The following is an 11,907-nucleotide window of genomic DNA, read 5'->3' as shown; positions in this document are numbered from 1 at the left end:
TCCCTTTCATCCCCAACTCATATTTTTAAAGAGTCAGTTCCAAAACTCCAGCATTAACATTGCCAGGCATCCCTTCCATTTTGGGCAAGGGCTTGGAGAGGAATGGTATCTAGGAAGGGGGAAAGCTATAATCTGTTTCTAATTTGGACATCCCCCTGTTCCCTGTCAGTCTAAAAGGTGCCTTATCAGACCCTCACCTTCTCAGACAGCCAGTCCCAGCCTCTGGAAGCTGTCACAGCATCCCTCCTCCTCCTTCTGGCACCTCTGCCTGGTTTGGTACATGGTGCTATCTGATAATAGCCAGCTGTAGTCCCCAAGTGGCTGCTCGGACGCAGAGCTGGTGGCTAGATGTTGGTGCCTAGGACTTGCTCTCCCTAATGAATCTATGTGAGACCTCAGCTCTTCCCACCCTCCCAGCCTGCTGTAGCACATTTCCAGGATGGGAGCTCTGTTATCTAATGGTTCTTGAAGGACCTATTTTCTGAAGTGTTTTGTATGTCGCCCGGGCCGAGCCCATCTGTTAGGGCATTCTGGGAAGGTGCTTCTTTGGCTACTTAGATCAAATTAACTCCATGGCTGGTGAGGTGTGCGATGTATGGCTCTTGGCTTGGAGTCCAGCTGACCATTGGGATCAGGCCAAGGGGCTGGGCTGCAAAGTGCTGGCCTGGGCGGCAAAAGACCTGAAGTCTGGCTCTCCCTGTGGCTAGGTATCTTCAGGTTGTGGTACCATCAGCTGTATGCTTAGACTTGCCTGAATGACTGTGCCTTTCTGGTATTGGCAAGTATATGACATTGTGGTTACAAGCAAAGGCTTTGGGACCAGAAAGACCCAGTTCAAATTGCTGGTCCTACTTGTGTGATTAGGTTCTATGCTTAGCCCCTGAGTCTCAGATTCCTCATCAGTAAAAGAGCATTCACCTTAGTTATGGTTGGGAGGATGAAATTAAACCAGATAGAGTATATAAAGTGCCAGGCACAGTGCAGCTCTCTCTTAAGTAATAAGCTCTCACTTAAGTGGTTGCCCTGGTGTTGGAATAAAAACCTTTTTTCTCCTCTCTTCTCTACAATCCCTGACACACATAGACTCCTTCTCACCCTCCCTTACTCAGACCAAGATCCAGGGTGTTACCTAGTGGTTACCACTGAATGTCAGCCATGGACAGATGAACAAAAGAGGCTTTTCAGCTGGACCTCAATTACTGTGGAATTGTATAGAAGAAGACCTCATGTGAAGTTTTGCTTGGGGTCCCAGAATGATAGCTGAAGCACCCAAGCTTCCCAAGGTCAAGGCTTTGGCCATGTCTGCCTGCCTGTGGCCAACAGGCTTTGGTTTCGAATTTAGGTTCTACTACATTTTGACCATATAATGTTGGGCAGATAGTTTACCTCCCTGAGCCTGTTTCTTCATCTGTAAAATCTCTAAAGTGATAGAAATCGCATCGAAGAGGTAGATACTTAGCACAGTTCTTTTCATTCCCTGACTCCAGACTCCTACCTGCATGGGGATCTCCCTGCAAAAGATTTTAAACTTTTTTCTTTTTGTTAAAGAAATAAAACATGTTTGTTGTTAAACATACAAAAAACAAGAACAGTTGTATAAAAACACTAAAAAGTGAGGGTGGCCAAGCCTTGTCCCCAGAAGTGCCCATTGTCAGTGAGGGCCCTTCCAGGTCTGTGCTGATGCATGTGAAAGCATATAGACATTTTTACAAAAATGGTATCATACCTTACACATTGTTCTACATTCTGCTTTTCTCTCTGCTTTTCTCACACATTCTTTATTCCTCTGTGACAGCTATATAGTATTGTGTGGATAACCATAATTTATTCTGTCAGTCCAAAGGGCATGGTATTAACTGATCTTCCTTCTGTTTCTCTAGGGGTCCCAGCAGGATGAAGCCGTTTAAATATAACCATCCTCAAGGATTCTTCAGCCATCGCTGACCTCCTGCTTGGCCTGGTATTTTCCCCTAGGCCCAAAGTGCTGCGCCTCTGCCTTCTCCTCTGGTCCACATGTGGCTCTTTTTAGTCTCCAAAGATAGGTTTTTTTTATTTCTAACCTATTAAAGTGTCACCTGACCAAGTGGCCTTTGTCTTGTGGCTCCTTTGGGAGGAAGGGTGGCTTTGCAACCTGAAAGTGTAGGTGAGAGCCACAGCATCGTGTGAAAGAGCATTTGTGAATAATCTTTCTCTAGGTGGCTAAGAAAAGCAGAGTGTAAATGATTCTGATTCTACAGAGACATGTTGCCCTCTTGTCCACACTCACCTTACTTGTTTCTTCTTTGGGAGGTCCTCATTATCTTGGTACTTATTATCCTAAGTCCCTACTGTTAGGAGGTGGCAGGGGAAGCTGAAATCAGCATAGCACAAAAGCAAAAGCTCTTTTTTCCTCTCCTTTCCCTCTTTTCTATTAGTTCTGTCGGTGTCTCTGATAGCCAGATTCTCTGATCATTGGGCGTCATGAATGTCTGACAGTACAATGCAAATAGAAGACAAATACATCACAAAGAATAATTGTAATTCTTGCAGGATTTCATTAAGTCAATAAGAGTGATTTTGGAGAATCACATGCAGAGCTACCACCCAGTTAGGCTCTGGCAGAGTGAGACCAGGTGACAACTGAGAATCTGCATGGTGATGACAGGATAAGTGCCTCCAAAAATAATGGTTTGACTTTCAAAGAATTAAGAGATGTCTTGGGAAATAGATTAACACCCTCTAAAGTGTTTGGAGAATTACCACTTTTGGAATCCTGCAAAACTCAAAGCAAAGGATGGCATAAGTGTTCTTGGACAGTTTTGTCAGAAAAATTATACCCCCCACAAATCAATATTCAATTCATTTTTCATTCATTTTAAGAAATAAGATATAAAGATGTAAAAATATGTAAGAATTATTATATAGTGGCAAGTATAATCTAAAGTTTGCTAACTGCAATATGAAATGAGTTTTTTCCAGCTTTATTGAGTTATAATTGACATATAACGTGTAAGTTTAAGGTGTACAGCATAATTATTTGATACACTATGTATTGCACAATGATTATCACAATAAAGTTTGCTAACACATCATTTTACATAGGTACTTTTTTGTGTGGTAAGAACTGATAAGATTTACTCTTTGAGCAACTTTTAATATATGTAAATTTTATTTTGTGACAATTCTAATCAAGTGGATTTTTTCTCTCATAACATACTTTGAAGTTTGGTCCCCAGTATATGTATATTTATTCTAAATGGACATTTATTGATTATCTTTGCATAACATTGACCTCTGGTATTTAAAAGCTGTTTCTTCCTGTCTTCTCAGCTGACCACTGAGCACCCAGTGACAAGGAATTTCTGAGGAAGAACTAGGAGACTCTTAGTGCTGCCAGGGCCCTTCATTTTCCAGATGAAAGCCTGAGCCCAGGGAGGAGAGAAAGTCACCTCTGGAGATGCTTAAATGAACACCACTATCTGTACTTCTCCTTCCCCACATCCAACATCATACCTTTGAATTCTAGAGGTAGATACACTCCAGTCCAGAGGTCCTCGAACTTTCAGTGTGTGTGAGTCACCCATCCTGGAAGCCAACTAGAAACAGATTCCCATGTGTCCCACTCTAATATTCGGACTCAGTTGACCTAAGATGGGCCGAAGAAGTGTATTTTTAACAAGTTCCCCAGGTGCACGTTGCCCTAGTCTCTTTTTGGAAGTTGCTGTAGTTTCTTCCCTTGCCTCATTTTTCATGATGACTCTCAAATAATGGAGGAGGGCCAAATTCTCTGTGAGCAGCTCCTCCTCTTCTGTCTTCTGCACTTGGCCAGCAGAGTGAACCTCTGGGCACTTCTTTCTCTCCACAGAGTGAGATCTTGTCTTTCCCTGACCTACTTGCCTGGGACTTTGTCCCTGCCAGCATCCCCTTGGTCTGGCCACCTTCAGGCCTTGCATCTTACTGCCTGTACTGAATAAGATTGAAACTAAAAATAGTTCCTTAAATGGCCCCTGCATTGCAGTCTCTGCTCTGTTCTTGGCTGGAAGGCAGCCAAACTGACTAAGCACAAAAACTTGTCTCTGTTAGCCAGGACAAGGTTGCAAACAGCATGTGAGGGCTGGGAGGACGCTCTGCTTTCCTAGGTAGAGATGCCTGTCATCCTCTAGAAGAGACTTTTCTTCTTCAGAGAAGGCTGAATGAAAGAATCCGTTGGCCCTAAGGAGAGGGTTTTAAAACTCGTGAGAAGCTCAAGACAATCCAGCCCCTTTGAGCTACTTAACTGAGCCATGTGTCTAGGGTGAGCAGACTAGGAGAAGGGGCCTGGCTTGCTTCCTCCTCAGTCAGAATTGGCCTTGCCTTCTCTGGGACACATCCTAAATTACAAGGCCTTTCTGTCATCCCCCCGACACCTGGGACTCAGCCCAGGTTCCTTGCCTTTTTAAAGCTACCATCCATATTCCTGATTTCTTCCAGTGTCTCCTTTATTTTCTTCCTAGCTTACCCCTTTTTAACTGTTTTCTCTACAAGTAAATCCAAAGACCCTTTTTGTTTTTTTTTTTTCCTGCTGATCACTCTGGGGAAATAAAGCTGAAAATCCTTTTCATGGGAAGGAGCAGAGCTGCCAGACTTCCAAAGGGATTTTCTCCCTGTCCGTGGAGCCCCAGCTTCATCCTTTCCATGGTGCTCAGCAGCCTCTCTGATGAGAGCAGGTGTTAAGCATCTATTTTGGGTCAGCCTCTGTGCTAATCTCAATTTTACATTCACTGTCCTATTTCATGACAACAGGCCCTTTGTTTTCACGGATGAGGAACCTGAGGCTCAGAGGGTTAGATGACTTGTCTGTGCTGACATGGTTCTCAAGCTGCATACCCAGGGTGCGAGCCCAGAGCTCTGTCTGCCTTCAAGACTTTTCCTTTTCACAAGAGTAGCTTCAGGCTCAACACAGCTTCAGTCTGGCACTCTTACTGGGCCATTTATTCATTTCAGCAATGCATGGACACCAAGAGTACTGTGGTGGTCAGGAGTTACAGCTTAGCATCAGACTGACCCAACTGGGTCCTTGTTCCACCCCTGAGCATCTGTGTGACCCTGGGCAGGTTGCTTGACTCACCCTAAGCCTCAAGGGTCCTCATCTACAACTGGAGAGAAATAATAGAACCTTCCTCACACAGTAGTTATGGGGGTTAAGATCAAATTCTCTTGGCACCATGCCCAGTACCTAGCACTGCTCAGCAAAGGGGAGAGATTCTTATCTCTGCCTTCCAGGTTTCAGCCTGGAGAAGGGGCCTCTTGAGCGAAAGTGTCTCATTACCCTACTGGAGGGTTTCTAGGCTCTGGAAGCCCAGCTCTCTGGCCCCATCCCTTTTTACCAGCAGCATATCCACCAGTCAGTGGCTAAACTGGGCTCTGACCTCAGCTGGAGCCAGGCTGTCATTACCCATCACTTATACTAGGCCAAATGTAGCTCTTTAGCCATACATTTTTTTCCCTGCTGTCTGTGGGCCTGTGTCCCAGACCCCACCAGAGGATCACCTCAATTTCCTGGGCTCTCACTACATTCTGTCCTAAATTGGCTTTCTCTCCGCTGCAGATGACCTAAGGTGGGAGAGGAAACCTCAGCACTCCCCACTGGAGCTGGTGAAGGACCCTCAGGGTATATTTGTGGTATGAGTAAATGGATGGGGGTCCCAAAATATTTCAAAGATGGACCCAGTCTAACACATTGAAATGTGAAGTCCTACATAAAGGACCTAAAACCAACCACTTACCCACGCACTGGGATATAACAGCAGTTTGAGTGAAAATATGTGGTAGTTTTAGTGAGCAACTGGTTAAAAATGCCTACTGGGTCACCAGCCCTGGCAATGCAGAGAACTTTTCTTATCCCATAGGATCAAATTCCACAGGACCAGTATAATATTAATTTTCTAGTATCTAGAATAACTATTTCATGGACTGGGTCTTTTATATTTTTCAATTTTATGTATATTTATTTGTTTTCTTACTAAAATTAGATCATAGTCTACAAATTTATTTTTAATTTAATGTTTAGAATAGGTAATGCATTCACAAGGTTCAAAAGCCAGAAAGCATAAGAAGTAAAAGCACAGTGAAAGATTGCACTGCCCGTCTTATCCCCAACCTGCCTTGTTCCCGTCTCTCTCACAGTGGGAAACCAAGTTGCTTAGTTTCTTTTGTAACCTTTTTAATTCTTTAAGCAAACACAAACAAATTATTTTTCATTTTTGCACACTCATACTATATACATTGTTTTGCATCTTGATCTTTTTTTATATCTTGGGCATTTTTCCATATCAGTACAGAGATATGAAGAGCTTCCTCTTTTTTTATAGCTGCATAGTATTCCATTAAACGGATTTAATTTTTTAGTCTTATTAATGTATATTTAGTTACCAATCTTTGCTTTAATGAATAACCTGTGCACAGGGTCATTTCACACATACACTAGACATCTGTAGGTTAAATTTTCAAAAGTAGAAACATCAAAGTAAAGGATATACAAATTCACAATTTTGAAGGATACTTTCCAATTCTCCATGAGGTTTGTACCAGCTTATGTTCCCACCAGAAATGTGTAAGAGTACAAGTTTTTCCACAGCCTCACCAAAATATATAGTCATACTTTTGGATTTTTACTGATACAATAACGGAAAAATTGCATTTCAGTATAGTTTGGTATTTTTTCTTTAAGCAAAAGAATTTATTGACCCAGGTAATTAAGAAGTCCAAAAGAAGACAACTTCAAGCATGGCTTGATTCAGCAACTGTCATTAGGACTTAAACCCTGGCAATAATTTCAAGGTGCTTTCTTCTCTGCTGTTGTTCATTCTCAGGGTGGTCTTTGGCAGAGTTTTTCTACACCAATAGCTCCTACAATTATTAGAATTGGCTCTCATTGAATAGGCTTGCATTATATGTGAATCTCTGAACTAATCACAGAGGCTGGGGGATAACATATGGTTGGCAATACCCTTAGAACGTGTGTATCTCTGGGTCCTGGGTACATGGGATACGCATGGCCTATATTAGGTTTCTATGGCTGCTGTGACAAATTATCACAAACTAGGTGACTTAAAACAACACATATTTAATCTCTTACTATTCTGGACGCTGGAAGTCTGAAGTCAATTTCTCTGGGCTAAAGTCAAGATTTTGGCAGGGCTGGTTCCTTTTGGAGGGTTTAGGAGAAAATCTATTTCTTTGCTTTTTCCAGCTTCTGAAGCTAGCCTTCTGTTTTCTTTAGCTTGTAGTTCCTTCCTCCATCTTCAAAATGCATCGATCTAATCTCTGCTTCTGTCTTCATATCACCTTCTCCTCTGACTCCTGTTTCCTCTAATAAGGAGCCTTGTGATGACATGGGCCCATCCAGCTAGTCCAGGATAATCTCATCTCAAAATCCTTGACTTAATCACATCTGCAAAGTCCCAGATGCCATATACAGTAACATTCACATGTTCCAGGGATTAGGACATAGACATCTTTGGGGGACCATTATTCATCCTATTACATGGCTTAAGAGTGGGGAGGTGTGATTTCTCTTTTTATCAGAAAAAGAATGGAAGCTAGAAAGCCAATAGAGACTCACTAGAATGGGACATATAACAAATTTTATTATGTAACCAATTTTGTTTTACTCTAATATTAATTTTCCTGCTAGACTGCAGACTCCAGAAAAGGCAGAACAAACTCTGTTTTACTCACTTCTGCATCCCCATGTCCTTGTACAAGGTTTGTACACAAAAGGAGAGCAATAAATATTTCTAGAATGAATGAATACATAAAGCTTATTGTCTGTTAAGAGAAGGTTAAGGTAAAATGTTTAATCAGTAACTCAGATTTGGGATAGCAAGAAAGGCAGAAAATTACTTTTACAATTATTAAAATACTATATAAGGCTGACATTTTTATGTGACTGTTAAAGAATCTCTAGGCTTTAGCAAAAACCATTAACAGCAACAAAAACACCTCCTTTCTCGTATATCTCTTGTCTTGATATTACAAACTGCAGGATAGAGTATTCCCAGAAAGAAGCCAGACACAAAAAGTCACAAATTATAAGATTCCATTTTTATGTAATGTCCAGAACACATAAATCCATAGAGACAGAAAGCAGATTAGTGGTTTCCAGGGGCTGTGAGAAGGGGGAATTGAGAAAGACTGCTTATGGGTAAGGGGTTTCCCTTTGGTGTAATGAAAAAGTTCTGAAACTAGATAGTGGTAGTGGTTGCACAACATTGTGAATGTATTAAATGCCACTAATGGTGAATTTTATGTGTATTTTACCACAATAAAAAATTTTAAATAATCTATTGAGGCGAAGTTCACATAACATAAAATTAAAACCATTGTAAGTGTACCATTCAGTAGCATCCTAATACATACACAATATTATGCAACTACCACCTCTATCTATTTCAAAATATTTTTAGCACCCAAAGAGGAAACACTGTACCCAGTAGGCAGTCAATCCCTATATCTCCCTATCACCAGACCCTGGCAACCACCAGTCAGCTTTCTGTCTGTATGGATTTACCTATTCTGGATATTTCATATTGATGAAATCATACAATATGAGATCCCTTGTGTCTGGTTTCTTTCACTTAACATTATGTCAAGATACATCCAGGTTGTAGCATGTATCGACACTTCATTCCTTTTTATGACTGAATAACATTCCATTGTATGTGTTTATCACAAATGTTTATCTACTCATCCATTGATGGGCATTTGGGCTGTTTCTAACTTTTGGCTATTGTGAACAGTTCTGCTATGAATGTTTGTGTGTGTGTTTAAGTACCTGTTTTCAATTCTTTTGCCTATGCAGCTAAGAGAAGAATTGCTGGATTATAAGGTAATTCTATGTTTAACTTTTTGAGGAACTGCCAAACTTTTCTCCAGAAGCCACACCATTATTTTACATTCCTACCAGCAATATACAGGGGTTCTAGTTTCTCCACATCATCACCAACACTTGTTACCTTCCATTTTTTAAATTATTATAGTCATCCTAGTAGGTATGAAGTGGTTCATCATTGTGGTTTTGATTAGCATTCTCCTAATGACTAATGATGTTGAGCATCTTTTTGTGTACTTCTTGGTTACTTGCATATCTTTTTTGGAGAAATGTCTATTCAAGTCCTGTGCCCATTATTAAATTGGGCTATTTGTCTTTTTGTTATTGAGTTGTAAGAGTTCTTTAAATATTCTGGATACCTGATGCTTATCAGATGATTTGCAAATATTTTCTCCCATTTTATAGGTTGCCTTTTCACATTATTGACAATATCTTTTGGTGCACAAAAGTTTTTCAATTCTCATAAGGTCTAATTTATCAGTTTTTCTTTTGTTGCTTATGCTTTTGGTGCCATGTATAAGAATCCGTTGCCATATCCAAAGTTATAAGGATTTAACTAGATTTCGTTTTAAGAGTTTTAGTTCTTATATTTAGATCGTTGATCCGTTTTGAGTCAATTTTTGTATATGGTGTGAAGTAGGGATCCAACTTTGTTTTATGCATGGATATCCAGTTGTCTCAGCATCATTTGTTGAAGAGGCTATTCTTTCCCCATCTAATGATTTTGGCACCTTTGTTGAAAATTAATTATCTATTTCTGTGTAACAAATTACCCCAAAATTTAGCAGCTTAAAACAGCAAATAAATATTATCAAGGCACAGATTAGCTCGATGCTTCTTCCTTAAGGTCTCACAAGGCTGTATTAGGGTGTCGTCTGGGGCTCCAGTCTCATCTGAAGGTTTAACTGGGGAGGATCTGCATCCATCCTCACTCACACAGTTGTTGGCAGGATTCAGTTCTTTGTTGTACTGAGGACCGCCATTTTTCACTGGCTGTTGGCCAGAGGACTTTTTCATTTACTTGCCACATGGGCCTCTCCTTAGAGCAGCTCACAACATGGCAGCTGGCTTCCATCAGAGCAACCAAGAAAGCAAGCAAAAACAAGCAAAACAGAAACCAGAATATTTTTGTAACTTACTCTCAGAAATATATCCCATCACTTTGCCATATTCTAGTCATTAGGTCACTAGGTCAGGCTCACAATCAAGAGGAGGAGTTTTAAAAAGCATGAATATTAGGAGGTTGGGAACACTGGAAGCCATTTCAGCAGCTACCTTCACAGAAGGCAACACTGAGGAAAACAGCTGAGGGACAAGACATGATCAAGTCCCAATGACTTCATTTCAGCCATGAGTCAAGCTGGACCTAAACTTGCACCATCTTTGTTTCGGATACCCGAAACAAAGGCTATCCATGAAACTCCTTTATGTGTTTGTATTAGTCTGCTAGAACTGTCATAACAAAACACCACAGACTGGGTGGCTTAAACAAAAGTATTTAATTTTCTCACATTTCTGGAAGCCAAAAATCCGATCAAAGTGCCATCAGGGTTGGTTTCTAGTGAGACCTCTCTTCTTGGCTTATAGATGGCTGCCTTCTCACTGTGTCTTCACATGGCCCCTTCTCTGTGCATGCAGAGAGAGATCTCTGTTGTCTCTTTCTGTTGTAAGGGCACCAGTCCTATTTGAGTAGGGCTCCACCCTTATGACCTCCATTAACCTTAATTACCCCCCTAAAGACCCTTCTCCAAATTCAGTCACATTGGGGAGTTAGGGCTTCAACAAATGAATTCAGAGTAAGGGGGAAACACAACACAATCCATGACTGTATTTAAGCCAATGGGTTATGTATTCTGCAACATTCTGAAATGTGCTGAAGTGGCTGCCCAAGCATGTTGAAGAGCAATTCATCTTCATTTCCCAGGACTTCACTAGTTTTAGCACTGAAAGCCTGATGTCCTCCATCCCTGGCAAAGTGGGACAGTTGTTACCCCATATAGCAGTCCTTTAATGAACAAAATTAAACCAATGAAATATCAAAGCAACTTGCTCAGATTCTGTGGCATGGTACTACAGAAAACATATGGACTCTGGAGTTAATTCTAGGTTTAAATCCTGGCTCTGCCAATTACTAGCTGAATGACTCTGGACAACTCATGTGTTTTCTTGCCATTAAAATAGGTATCAGAATAGCTACTTATAAAATTCCCATGTAGATTGGAGGGAATTTATGTAAAAACATGGTTATAAATGGTAGTTGTTATCATTATAAGCAATTTGGGGAACTCCACCGTGATTTTTTTCAGACAAGACACATGGAGATTTCCTAGGTCCCAGATCCCAAGCTTAGTATTTTGGTACTTTTCATTGAGTTTTTGGATGTGTTTGATAACTTGAAGAGCCAATCAGAACCATTTCTAAAATGGCATGTAAAGACTCCGTTGTTTATATGTGACCATACTACATTGTCTTAGCACTCCTAAAAAAGAGAGAGAGAAAAAAAAAAAGCAAATAGTCCTATAACAGATGAAGGTTATTGCTGAAGGTGAGATGTAGACCCTGGGCTGAGGAGTTGATGTTGGGCAGAACTTTGAAGAGGCACTTGCTCATTCTCTGAGAGATCATGATTTGGTTTCTAGCATTAGGTCCCCCACCTTCAGTCACTATATTATTGAGAACTCCAGATCGCAAATGACAAAGATCTATCCCAAATGAGTTTTGGCAAAAGAGGACTTTATTGGCTCAAAACATAGCCAAAAAGCCAAGGAAAAAAACACCAGAATTCTACCATGGCTCTCTAGGCATCCTGTCTCTCTCTCCCTGTCTCACAGAGTAGCTTTTCCACAAGGCTGGAAAAATGGCAGCCCACAACCACTGATTCCCACATCCTCTTACCTTCTACACCCAGAAGACTGCCAGCCACTCTCATTGGTCCCAAGTTTAAAATGCCAGGAAAGTGGCTCAGCTGAGGCCAGGTAGCCATCCTTGAACCAATCACCAGTGACCAGTGGTAATTAGAAAATATGGTGGCTCTGAGAACCATCTATTTGGGGCAG

At 41.0% G+C, this 11,907-nt stretch overlaps 1 protein-coding gene across 10 annotated transcripts in view; it reads left to right on the top strand.

Moving 5' to 3' along the window:
• THOC5 (THO complex 5) overlaps positions 1 to 3,076 on the top strand; it is a 29,179-nt gene extending 26,103 nt beyond the window's left edge. For all 10 annotated transcript variants that reach the window (XM_006904891.3, XM_006904889.3, XM_015591191.2 and 7 more), the window contains one exon: positions 1,881 to 3,076. In XM_006904891.3, coding sequence (XP_006904953.1) covers positions 1,881 to 1,944 — 64 coding nt within the window. In that variant the 3' untranslated portion in view covers positions 1,945 to 3,076. The remainder of the gene's footprint in view (positions 1 to 1,880) is intronic.
• The last annotated feature ends 8,831 nt before the right edge of the window (positions 3,077 to 11,907 follow it).

This window comes from Pteropus alecto, unplaced genomic scaffold (genome assembly GCF_000325575.1).
Source record: "Pteropus alecto unplaced genomic scaffold, ASM32557v1 scaffold190, whole genome shotgun sequence".
Classification (NCBI taxonomy): domain Eukaryota; kingdom Metazoa; phylum Chordata; class Mammalia; order Chiroptera; family Pteropodidae; genus Pteropus; species Pteropus alecto.
The sequence above is the reverse complement of the archived record's forward strand: the minus strand, read 5'-3'. Positions and strand labels throughout refer to the sequence as shown.